The following is a 12,276-nucleotide window of genomic DNA, read 5'->3' as shown; positions in this document are numbered from 1 at the left end:
AATTATGAAAAAAAAAAGAAAGTGCTCTTAATTTTTTATTCGTTGAGTCTGTTCCCAGTTTCACGATCAAAAGAATTTTCAACAACAGGTACGTTTCCTCTTGAACATATGCGTCTTCTTTCATATTGTTTTTTTCTTTTCTCTGATAAAACAACAATTGACAATATATATTGAATGGATATCACTCAAAACTGAACAAAGGTAGAAAAACTGATTATGTTGCCAATCAGACATTGAACCTACATGACGAAACTATAAATCTTATTGAATTTTTTCTGACTTCTTGCTTCTGATGATTTTAAAAATTTTGTGATAAATTCTACTCTGACTTCATTTGATACTTTTGTCAAATTATTTTTCTTTCTGTTCAGCATTGTCAACATTTTTCCTCAATTACGTCAGAAATATCCTGGTTTGTGTTGTTTGGCTCTAGTCTCTTTGTCTGATCTTTTGCTTTGTTTTCCCAGAATTTTTTCCATAGATGCCGCTTTTATTTAAAAACGCTTGATATATTTAGAATTTCCATCTGCGAAATTGGCTACCAAAATTGATGCTCCTTGCATCGCAAAATTAAATAGGGAAGTTGAAAGACTGTTTTTTGACAATGTAGCTAGACATCAAAAAGATTTATGACCTGACCAACCCTGTGTAAATTTTTTTCAGGTCCAACATTTTGGTTGTTGTTTTGCTTTAATTGTTGTTTTAATGATTTTTGGGCAATTTTGAATCGCTTTCGAAAATTTTGACTTATTCACCGCAAACATTTCTCCTTCAGAACAAAATATGTGTTGTGGTATTTTTCCATGTATGGAAGGTAGCTGATTGATTAAAAGAAGTCTATGGTTTTATGGTTATAAGCAATTTGAGACGGAAGCACTTTTGGTGGCAAATAATCCGTCTAATATAACCCAATTACACATGTCACGTGCAGTTATACTCTTCCTGTCAATCTAGCCTTTAAACAACCTTTGATTCTGTTTCAGACGCAGTCGGGCAAAGCTGAACAAATTTCCATCTTTGGTCAGATGTGACAGTATAATTCCCAATTTGCAATTTTTGACGGGGAAAGCTCAGGGTGATATTGGTAGCAACTACCAGTCAATCAACTTGTTATCCCCACTTTTCACTCTTTTGTTATATAGCCAACTTATAACCAAGTTATTTAATCAAGCTAACCAACCAATCGGGGAGTCTTTTGTAGTGCCACTTACCTTTCCCGGTTTATTTACTTCCCCCTCTATCAATCCCACCAAAGAGATAGATAGATAGACCGGGAAATTTATTTTTCAATTTGTTCCCACCAATTCAAGGTCTTTTCCAAAGTGTGTTCACGTGTGCTTATTTTCCCAAATTTTTCCACCGTCGATGCTGGTGCGAAAATTTAGCCCTGTCAAGACTCCCCTACCTGTGATAATTAATCATTTGGAGTTATTTTCCACATCACGCGCGGGTCTCCAAGGTTTACAACCCTAAAATATTCCCTCATTATTGTCAGTTTTGCTTACGTTTCATCTTATTTCCAATCACCTGCAAATTAATTTTGGGGAGATCAAGCTCATTTTTGGCGTGGGCTTCTTCAAATTACCACATTTTTCATATCTTTCGATAAGCTCTTCATCATACCGCTCCATTTGAAGTAGAGATATTTGAGATATAATCACATCAAGATCCCATTTCGCGAAAAAGGGCATTAAACAACAAATTTATACATTTTGTTGCCGAAAAATCATTTCGGAGCTGAACTTGAGCTTTGACGATTTTTTAATGATTTAGTTACTGCTGAAACTGCCAAATTATTTCACATTTTGTACGGCATCGCAAAGCATCAACGGCTAACTAAAGTTATTTTTATAGTACCTCTTAAAAACTTTATCAGTACCTTAAGACCCGGACCCGTGTCATAGTCCTTACAATATTTCTACGGTGCTGTTTGCAATCGCGTAAGAGTTACGTATCGCTTCGAAATTTAACAAACCCACAATTTCGAAAGCCTTACGAAAATTATTCTTCCCGCATTTCGATGGCGTTCAATGCCCGACAAACTGACAAGGTGGCCCTGGAAATGGCAGTGCTGAGATACAGAGCAGTTATTGGTACTGCGAGTATGAACAGGACTACCCTAATTGAGGGTGTGAAAACTGCACTTCAAAGTGCATTGCAATCATACAAACACCATTTAGAAAAGGTGTCTCTGTTCACCGAAAGGGACAAAGAGGGTGGTGCAAACAATTCCGTATCATTTGTTAGTAATAACCATTATATATGTGGCTGGCCTATGCTCACTTTTGATATAAAACTGATTAAAAAGAAACGATTACTAAACAGTTGCTTAACAGTGCGAGTTTACGTTGCTTCCGACATGCTAAGAAACGCCCAGGTCAAATCCGACACAATTCAGTATTGTAAAGAGAACGATATCGTTATAATCGATAATTTATTCCAGTTTTGTCAACCCAACGTCGAAAACGAGCAAGACGACTGGAGATCAAGAAACGCTGAAAATGAAATTCTGGACCAAATTCAACGGCATTTACAAAACAACTCTTTCTCGAACAACAACAACAACAAATCGCGTCACCATTCTTGTATTGTAACTAGCACAACAAATCACAAAAGTTTGAGCCCACATCACCGAAATAATAATTGCAAGGCACCGTTACCAAGGCATAGTACAAGTAGCATGCCTACAAATAGCGTAAACAGTACCCCCACAAATTTATACCACAACCCTCAGAAGAAAAAGACCACCGCTGCCACGTGAACATGAAAAACAAAACTACAGACAATCATCAGCCTGTTTGTTAAGTTAGTTAGTTGGTTAATTAACCAGGTTGTTAGTTAATTAACTGATTGATAATTACGCGTCTCTCTTTCACCTCTGCGGCTTAAATTTATCAGAGCAAGCAGCATTTGATTTATTTTGGTTGGATGAATTCAAAATACTAATTTTCATTTTTTCAATACTCACTGACTCATATTTATAGTTACTGATAAATATATTTAGTTTTTTGATGTATTTATTTACCAATGATGGTGATTTACCAGTTTTGTACGAAATAAACGTTTTCCAAGCCTGGTCTTTTTTAAGAAAAAAAGGTTTTGTTAGTTGAGTGTTGCTGAATTATTCTGCTGAAACCATAACAAAAAATCTAACTGAATGAATCCAGTAGGTTCCGCTGAAAAATTTAGTGTATTTTTGAACATTTTAGAATTCAGAACGGACAAGAAAGTGAATGTACTGATTTTATCTCACCTATTACCATCTCCGATAACTGTGAATGTCAACATCAACTTTTTGACGACCTAACAATTGACGTGTCAATTCAGTTGATAGTTATCACAGGTGACACATAACTAACAAGACGGCTCGCGCGACTCTGTGCGCAGCACATAATGTTCCAACATTCCTCTCACGCTTGCAAAAACTACTTTCAAATTCTGCCAGACAAACCGTTGGGAGCATCCAAAACCAACTTCTATGCATTGGAGAAAGCTACTTGTATTGTTTGCACCAAAAAAATGTGAGGTCTTTTTTCAAAAGAACAAACTCGAGAAAGATAAGTTTAGTACAGTCTGGTACACAGAAATATTCATAAAAATAGAAAAACACAGCACACATTACACAAAAAAATTCCAACACACAAATAAAAAACCCAACACCCAAAAAGGAAACACTTTTTAAATTTTGTTTTTGTCAATTATTCAATATTCACGGTTCACCAGTGTTCATTTAGGTCTTCTCCGTTTTCTTTTCTGAACAAACTAGATCTGGACTTTTTGAGGCTATTCTATCGCTAACTGTAATTTTGACACATAGAATTTTGAAGCATTGAAACAAAAAATTTTGAAGGTTCTTGAATTTTTTTTAGTTTTGATAAATCATAAGAACAACGGGGACAATAAAAATTGCAAAGTCTCTCAGAGCTGTTATCAGCGAGATTTAAAAACAGAGTTTTGGTATTAAACATATTTGAAGCCTGATATTGTAAAAAATATTAAATTTATTATGTAATTTTTCTTCCCTTTTGACAGTTTATGCACTCTGCTTCGGTTTGTGTCTATCATTTGAATGCAATGTCTTGAAAAACCTGTGGCGACGTGAACAATACTTAGTGAATGAGGTTTTCATTGTTATATAGTTCTTGGTTATTCATTATTTTTCTCTCCAGCAACTTCAAATTCAAGCATAAGTCCAATGAAAAGCAAATTTTTTGGCCTATTTTTTGAGGAAAGCTGCCATGAAAATTTCAAGAAGCGTTGGTTTTTCAGATAATTCTCTCAATTTATGTTCGACATCTGATGGTACTAAATTACAAATCAACCTCAACATTGGCCTACAATTAGCTCCAATTTCTTCTGTGAGTTCACCTTTTGTAATGACTAACTTTTCGAAGTACTGCTTTTCTCGGTTTTGAATTGGTACGGTTAAATTGTTTTGAAGTAAAGGGTATCTTTTCAAAAAAAGTTCATTTATAGCTACCCTGCGGTTTTCCCTAAAATGAGTTTAAATGGCGAAAAAAATTTTGAATGGAGCTAATGCCTTTGAGTAAAGATATCCATCGGAGCATTAAGTTTTCAATTTACCGTAAATTAGTACTCCAATGGTGTCCATCCTCTTATGCAGCGGAAATTCTTGTACAAATTGAAGTTCCAGATGACAAGTTTTAATCTGGAAACTTTTTAGCCATGGCAACGGGAGAAAAGGCTGGAAGATTTAAAAATGGAGGAGTTACAATTTCAAAACATTGTCACAAAATTGCGAAAATCTCTTTTCAAAAATTCCTACAAAAACCAAGATTAAACTGTTTTTGAGAAGTTGTTGTATTTACAGTCAACGTTACAAGACGTGGAACGTTTTTTGTGAGTTTATTGTGAGCATTTTTTTGTTGGATTGAAACTGGAATTGATAATTGAGAAATAACCACCTGATATATCTAGATGTGAACAAGTTAGAAAGACGCTTTCCAAATTTCCTCTTCGTCTTATACCTTCATTTTTGTTGTTACCGTTATTTTTTGCTGTTAATTGTTTTAAAAATGTTTGCATGAGCAGTACAAAATGAAACTGGCTTATATATCTAGTTCAGTCAAAGTCTTGGAACACTTCGCAATATTTTATCATTTCACAGTTACAGTACTGCCTTCACCAGATTTTTGTTCATTGTAATTTATTGAGTGTACATTTTCTTCTATAAAAACGGATTTTTTTGATAAACGTACTGTATGAAAGAATCTTGCAATCCTCATGCTGAAATTTGATGGCACCGAGGAATTCCGTTCCCTCATCGAACATCTTGAATAACATTTTCCAGCTTGAATAACATTTATCGTCTTTTTAAGTAGTCTGCTATCTTCTTAGCCTTTTTGGTTTTCTTTTTTAGCTTTTTTAGATGTTTTTTCACTACAACAATTATCAATTCAAGCAAACATCCGCTAGGAATGCGAATTAGTCCTAACTTTTGACAATAATTTCAAAGGAATTTCAAGAAGCGTTGGTTTCTCAGATAAGTTCACAGAACTGTGTTTGACATCTGATGTTAATACAATTTGTTCGCTACATTTTCTTTTGTGTGTTTTTTATTTGTAACGAATATATTCTCTAGGCATATCTTTTCCGGCTTTTGAAATGAAACGGTTAAACCGTTTTTGGAGTAAAGGGTATCTGTTTGCAATTTTCTCTATTTACGGCTACTCCATGATCTTTCCGAAGTTGAGTTTAATTGGTGAAAAAATTTTTGAATGAAGCTAATGTATTTGATCTAAGATATCCAAGGAGGCAGTAGAGATCAAATTTACTTTAAATTAGTATTCCAAGGGTGTCCTTCCCCTTATTTACAGCTGAGTTGCGCTTTGAAAATTTATTCCACATCTACGCACGAGATCTTATTGAAGTCGTTGAATATATCTGAGCCTTGGAAAACGGTGGCGACGTGATCGATAATTGATGAAAGACGCTTTCCAAATTTCCTCTTCGTCTTACACCTTCATTTTTGTTGTTACTGTTATTTTTTGCTGTCAGTTGAGTTTGATGTATAATTTTGATTATTTCAATAAATATTCGTGATGATTCTGAAGGCATGTAAACTTTAATCTGTCAGTTGTATTAATAATTTACATGTTTGGAAAAAAATGCATGAGCATTAAAAAACGAAACTGGCTTATATATCAAGTTCAGTCAAAATTTTGTAACACTTCGCAATATTTTATCATTTCACAGTTACAGTAATGCCGGAAAGTAGCGGTAGTAAAACTTCACTGCAGAATTATAGGGTATCTGTCTTTGTCACATTTGTTGTAACTGCGGCGGCAAATAACAAATAAGCTTCACAAGATTGAACTGTCTTGAGGAACTTTTTGAGTGCAATAAAATGTTTTTGCAGATGAAAAAATCTATTTATCTCTCCAGCACGTTCAAAGTCAAGCATGGGTTAGTTAGGACTGGAAATTAGGCCTCATTTTATTATAAAGGGCCACAAAATTTATTACAAGATGCGCTGATTTTGCAAATAAGTCTACATAATAGTGTTTTACCGCTCTTAGTAACACTTTATCAATCGTCCCTAACTTTGGCATAAAATTGAGATGATTTGTTTTGGCTGTTTCATTTGGCAATTACTTCTTTTGTTTTAGTGCTACTTATCTCGCTTTTGATTTTGAACAGTTAGATGTTTCTTATTTCTTTTGTTTTTCTCTGTTCCGCAATTCTAATGATCCCCCTTTTTTCTTTTTTGATGTATTTGAATTAGTTTTTTTCCTGTTTTTAGTGACGTGATACATTATCAGTGAAACTCCCTGCTTCAGAAGTTCTTTTTGTACTCATTTTGCTGCTGGTATAATTATTCATTGGTTAAGTGGGAGAGCAATTTGTCTAGTGATTTAATGATCCAAGGCCGCTATTACTTTGTCTTTTATTTCCAAAATAATAAGGCATCGTAGATGCCTGATTGGTTTAGTGCATTTCCGTTGCTTTTCCTATTACGTGTTTTGACCTTTTAAAGTGAAAAGATGTTAACAGTTCCTGAAGAATTGACTAATTAAAATGTTTGAATACTTAATTCCACAGAAACTTTTTGCATCAGTTCTGTGTAGTAAGTTTGTTCTCCGTCAGCCATTAGTAAATACTTTGAACCCAATAGTGTCATAGAAATTATGCAAGTAATATATGGAAGATCGATGCGATGCTTTTAAGCCTCATATTTTCCATTGAAAGATTCACACATATCGCCACTTTTTTTCTTGGCACAAAACAATGATAAACCGAAAAAAGAGGACATCTTATCGGTGATATGCTAAATTTTAGTGGGCACAATATTATCAATTACAGCAACTTTCCAGTCTTCGGAAAGTTGAGTTTATTTGGTGAAAATCTTTTTGAATGAAGTTTATGTCTTTTGATCAGAGACCTCCATGGAAGTAGTGGAGATTACAATTACCATTAATTAATAATCAATCAATTTACTTCCCATTTGTGGAAGTTTTTGTCGTAATTTAAGTTTGAGCTGACAGATTTTGTCCTCGAAACTTTTTATCTATAGCAACCGGCGATTGGGTTGTAAATTTTAAATTCGGAAGAATTACTTTTTCGAATACCTCATTAGTAAATTGAGAATGTCTCCTATTTTTAAATTTCAATTAAAACCATCCGTGTTAAACTTTTGATTTTGAGAAGCTGTTGTAAATGCAGTCAACATTACAAGCCCAGTAACATCTTTTTCTGTGAATTTGTCGGACACAAGTCTTATTGTTCAATTGACACTAGAATTGATTGTTTAACAAAAAAAACCAGAATTTTTCAGATATGAAAGCTGAACTTTCTTCTTAAAGACTGTTATAAATAAAATAATGAGCGTATATTTTTATCCGTCAAATCGGTTTTTTCACTAAACATATTGTATAATTGAACTGCGACTTCCTTGACGAGCGATTTCAACGCACTGAGAAATTCCACACCATAATCAACCCAAGTTTTTTCAAGTTGAAAAGTTTGATTATCCTTTCGAAGGCGTCTGCTGTCGTTTACAGTATTTTTTGTTTTAAGTAGCTGAACCTTCAGATACATGGAAAAAATTCTGCTGCAACGAGAAAGTATACAAATGTCAACTTCTAATGCATCTACCGGACTGAAGTTATTGACGTTATTAACAATAACTCTTAGCCTTGAAAAGCTGTGGTTTTGTTTCCAATTATTCTGCAAAAATTTTTAGGTTTCCAAATGTCTCTTGTTTTTTAATACAGTTTTTTTCAATTTTCATGACATCTTCAATAGAAAACCCATTCTCTTCAAATGGTCTGTTCGTCAGTCATCCGTTCAATTAATCAACTACTGGCTTGACAATTTTCCTCCTTGTCTTTTTTCCCTTGTTGTTGAGAGTCATCGTCAATGTGGAAAAAAATAGACTTTTCACTAAAACAATTTTTTAGGAATTGATAATTTTTTCAGAGTATTTGCAGCTACTGTTTGTATTGTTTTCCTATAATAGTTTTAATTCTAACATTTTTGAGCTGATTTCTTCCATTTTTTCTCTTTTTGACCTTTTTCACTATCGTCACCAACAAACGAACCGGTTATTGCATTGGCCTAATCACCTGTTTCATCAACGATACTCTTTGCTCTCTTTCTCAATCTATCAATGTTACTGTTTCCATTTCTTTTATTTTTTCCTGAGATCTTCAGTGGATTTTTGTAGGAGCTATTTTTGTGTGATAACTGAATTGCTTTTGCTGATACACTGGATAAAAAATTTTCAGCTTCGGTCGGGTTCATTAAAATTGATATTCATCATTCTCTTAGTGATCAATACAGATTGATTTTTGTAACAATAATTGACTTTTGCTTAAACACAGCAAGAGAAACTCAATTATCTGCTGATTTTCAATTATCTGCCAAAAATATAACACTTTTTCACATACATATTTTTCTCGATAATAAATTTTGAAGTGATTCCTATTGACCTTTAACTATCCGTTTGTTCACTGATCATTTCTTTCGGTCACTTTGAGCCATCCTTCACAAAAACTGTTCAAAAATTTATTTGCAGCTTTTTCGAGGATATTTTTGAAATTGCCCTCGAACACCACCAGCATTTCTTTAATGTACGTAGTTTTTTCTCTCTTATCTATCAAACTTGTCAATTTGCTTCGGAGGAAGGTAGATAATCAATTGCTGGACAATGTTGTGCCATATGTAAGCACGTTCTTGTTTTGTTGCCAGTTCTTAGCTTTCCTTCATACATTTGTTGTTCAATTGTTTCTTTAATATAAGACCTGTTGTGCGTCTCTAGGCGATTTAAATCAGGCTTTTTAAAAGTTTTTAAGCTGCCTCATGTTTATGGGCAGTGATTTATCCATTTTATAACTCTTGTTACAGAAATGAAGGAAAACTATGAAACAAACGTAATTGTTCTCCCTATTTTTTAGTTTTTAATGAAACAATCAATCTTTTATTGTGTTTTTCAAAATGTTAGCAGAAAAAAAATTGAATCAAATTGTTTTTGGCCTGAATATATATCTGTAACAACATTCTCTGTAAAGGATGCAGCGCGGGAATCGTTCAAAAGTGTGGATCAAAAATGACTAGAATTGAACATTTGGGAATTAAATGAAAAGATATTGTTTCACTCAATGCATGCTCTGTGACGAACAGGTTAAAAATTTGAATCGTCTAAAGTAATAATTTTTGAAGCATCAAGGTTTTCAGGATTTTTTCGTCAGAAGCTTATATATAGGGCATCGAATCGGGATTGGAATTAAACCAGCGCTCAATTGGCTCGTAGTTGCAGCAAGCGGAAGTTGCTTCTAAGGGCTAGCATTAAGCCGACTTGATGCCCCCTCTAGCTATAACACATAATGCTCACTGTTGTTCAGTTTAGTGCAAACTTTTTTTTTTCATTGTGTGAATTATCGTTTTATTTCCGATTTAAATAAATTTTGCTGCAACTCAGCATCGGGGGCGGCGGGGGATTATAAATAGGGGGACTCAAAAAAAGTCTATGGATATGTTGTCTGTGTCTGAAGATCTTGTGACGTTTAAACGACCTTCGCTTACGGGTAGCAAAAATAATTCCCAATTTTTTAACTGTCTGATGAACTGTTCGGTAAAATGCATGTTTTTCATTTAAATCCTTGTCATTAAAAGAAAGAAAAGACCAGTTAACTTAATTCTAGATTTAAAAACGAACGTTTTTGCTATAACTATTATTGTCAGGCAATCAAATTTTCCCTATGAATGTCTTCAACCAAAACAAAAACATATCAACAATCACTACAAAGGTTAATTTTTTTTACTTCTTGGTCCAATCTTTTAAATAGATTATTGGTTATCCGCTTTCGAAACATTCAGCTAATTTTTTTTTGCAAAAGCAGTCTATTTTTTTATTTTTGCGTATGTTGGTCGTTAAAATGTTTTCGAACGAGCCGACTCAGATGTAACACTAGAACATGAAAGTCAACTCATGCCCCCGTTATTCATTACGCGCGATTTTTTTCGGTCTTCGTTGCCTTTTCTGCAATACCTCCACGGAGATCATAATTTCACTGTCGTTATACTGGTCAAGGGTTTGCCATTTAAAAGCCTTTGACCAACCACAGCTGTCGCTAACGTGCTACCCAATGTAATGTAGGTAATTACTTGTTTATTACAAAATACTGATACCACTCGAAAATTTCACAATTAATATTTGCAAAAGAAACAGATTGTAATCAAGAGTAAATCAGATATTATCAGACAAAAGCAGAAGCATCATACATTTTGATGGGAATCATCACCGACGTTCACCTTAACGTGATCCGTCAAAGAATATTTGTTCTTTTCGCAATTCGTCAAGAAGTTAATCTTGTTATCTGTTAGTTTAACTAACAGAAACCCATACGGTTAAAAATAACCTTGAGAAATTCCCAAAACAATTAAAGAAAATGCAAAAAATAAACAAAGATAAATAACCCACAACCAACTACCATAATTCAAACCTCAACTCATTAAATCAGCGGCCTTTCTCTTAAACAATAAAACTTCATTTTCACCCTTGTAACAACTCTTCTCATAAATTTTTCTTTAACACTCAAATTCATTTAACTCTTTAAATTTTGTTGAAAACTTCTGTTGCGCAATTTAAATAAAGTTTTTACAACATGTCAAGTGAGTAGAAATAATAAATTTACACAGTTGTTGTTTTTGTTGATAATTTTGGTGCGCACCATTCCGGTGAGTTGTTGAGTACAAAAGGCGAAAGGAAAACAACAAAGAACCAAAAAATTGCAGGACAATTGTGCTGTAAACAAAAACTAAAGTTTTTTAAATTGGTCAGACGCCAATAAAACGGAATTATAATAGAAAATTAGTTCATTAAGTTTTGTTTTTAATGTAATCATAGCGAAAAAAAATAAGAAACAACATTTTAAAAGAAAGAGACATTGGAGTTCAGTTGAAAGTAATTTGAAAATTATAACACTCTAATCCGGACAGTCATCAATAATGAGACTGTATATTAAAATTCTTTGAATTTGAAAAAAAATTAATAGAATTCTTAAAATAGATAATTAAATAAATTGCTATAAATTTTTAAAAATTAAAAAGATTTTAGTGATGATCAACTATCTAAACATCTTTGAGAAACTAGTCTTTTAAGCACCAAAAAAAGGTCTTAAAAAAAGGTAAAATTCAAACAAGGGAACTTTAAAATGACAACTGGCTCGACTTAAAAAATGCTGATACCGGAAGCGTTCACCGGTTCAAACAATTTGGAGAGCTACGTGACGCACTTTGAGCTACTGGAGGAATTACTAAACTGGAAAAGAACAGAAGGAGATCCAGCCCGCCATATTGATGAACGGCAACATTTACTGGCACTTCGGCTACAAAGACTTCATAGAATTCTATCGCACTTTACCTCAAGGTACAAGAGAAAACTATGATGAGTGCGTTAAAGTTTTCCGAGGACACTATAGCAAAAAACCGGTCGTCTTCCAGGGCTGTCCAGCTCACCGAGTACATCCAGGAGAAAAACTGACAGATTTAAAGCAGTTGGTTTGGAAGGCGTTTTCAACGGAGTCCAAAGATATCAGAGATCATCTGGTTCTGAGAGGATTTCTAGAGGGAATTAAACATAGTCAGGTGAAGCTAGATCTCAGGAAGCAAATCGAAGACAAGGATATTGAAATCGAAGCAATTTTAGAACGAGTGCTGCAATAGATGACAAACAGCGTGAAAACCGTCGGCATCAGTCGAGGGAACCAAGCAGTTCTCCGGGACGGTGGGGTGACGACAGAAAAGATAGAGGTC

At 34.0% G+C, this 12,276-nt stretch overlaps 1 protein-coding gene across 6 annotated transcripts in view; it reads left to right on the top strand.

The window, feature by feature from the left end:
- Positions 1–3,076, top strand: part of LOC142342915 (uncharacterized) — a 48,131-nt gene extending 45,055 nt beyond the window's left edge. For all 6 annotated transcript variants that reach the window (XM_075394585.1, XM_075394589.1, XM_075394586.1 and 3 more), the window contains exon 2: positions 984–3,076. In XM_075394585.1, coding sequence (XP_075250700.1) covers positions 2,021–2,761 — 741 coding nt within the window. In that variant the 5' untranslated portion in view covers positions 984–2,020 and the 3' untranslated portion in view covers positions 2,762–3,076. The remainder of the gene's footprint in view (positions 1–983) is intronic.
- Positions 3,077–12,276: the final 9,200 nt, after the last annotated feature.

This window comes from Convolutriloba macropyga, chromosome 7 (assembly GCF_964194025.1).
Source record: "Convolutriloba macropyga chromosome 7, txConMacr16.3, whole genome shotgun sequence".
NCBI lineage: Eukaryota > Metazoa > Xenacoelomorpha > Acoela > Convolutidae > Convolutriloba > Convolutriloba macropyga.
Note: the sequence above shows the minus strand (reverse complement) of the source record. Positions and strands in the feature narration are given on the sequence as shown.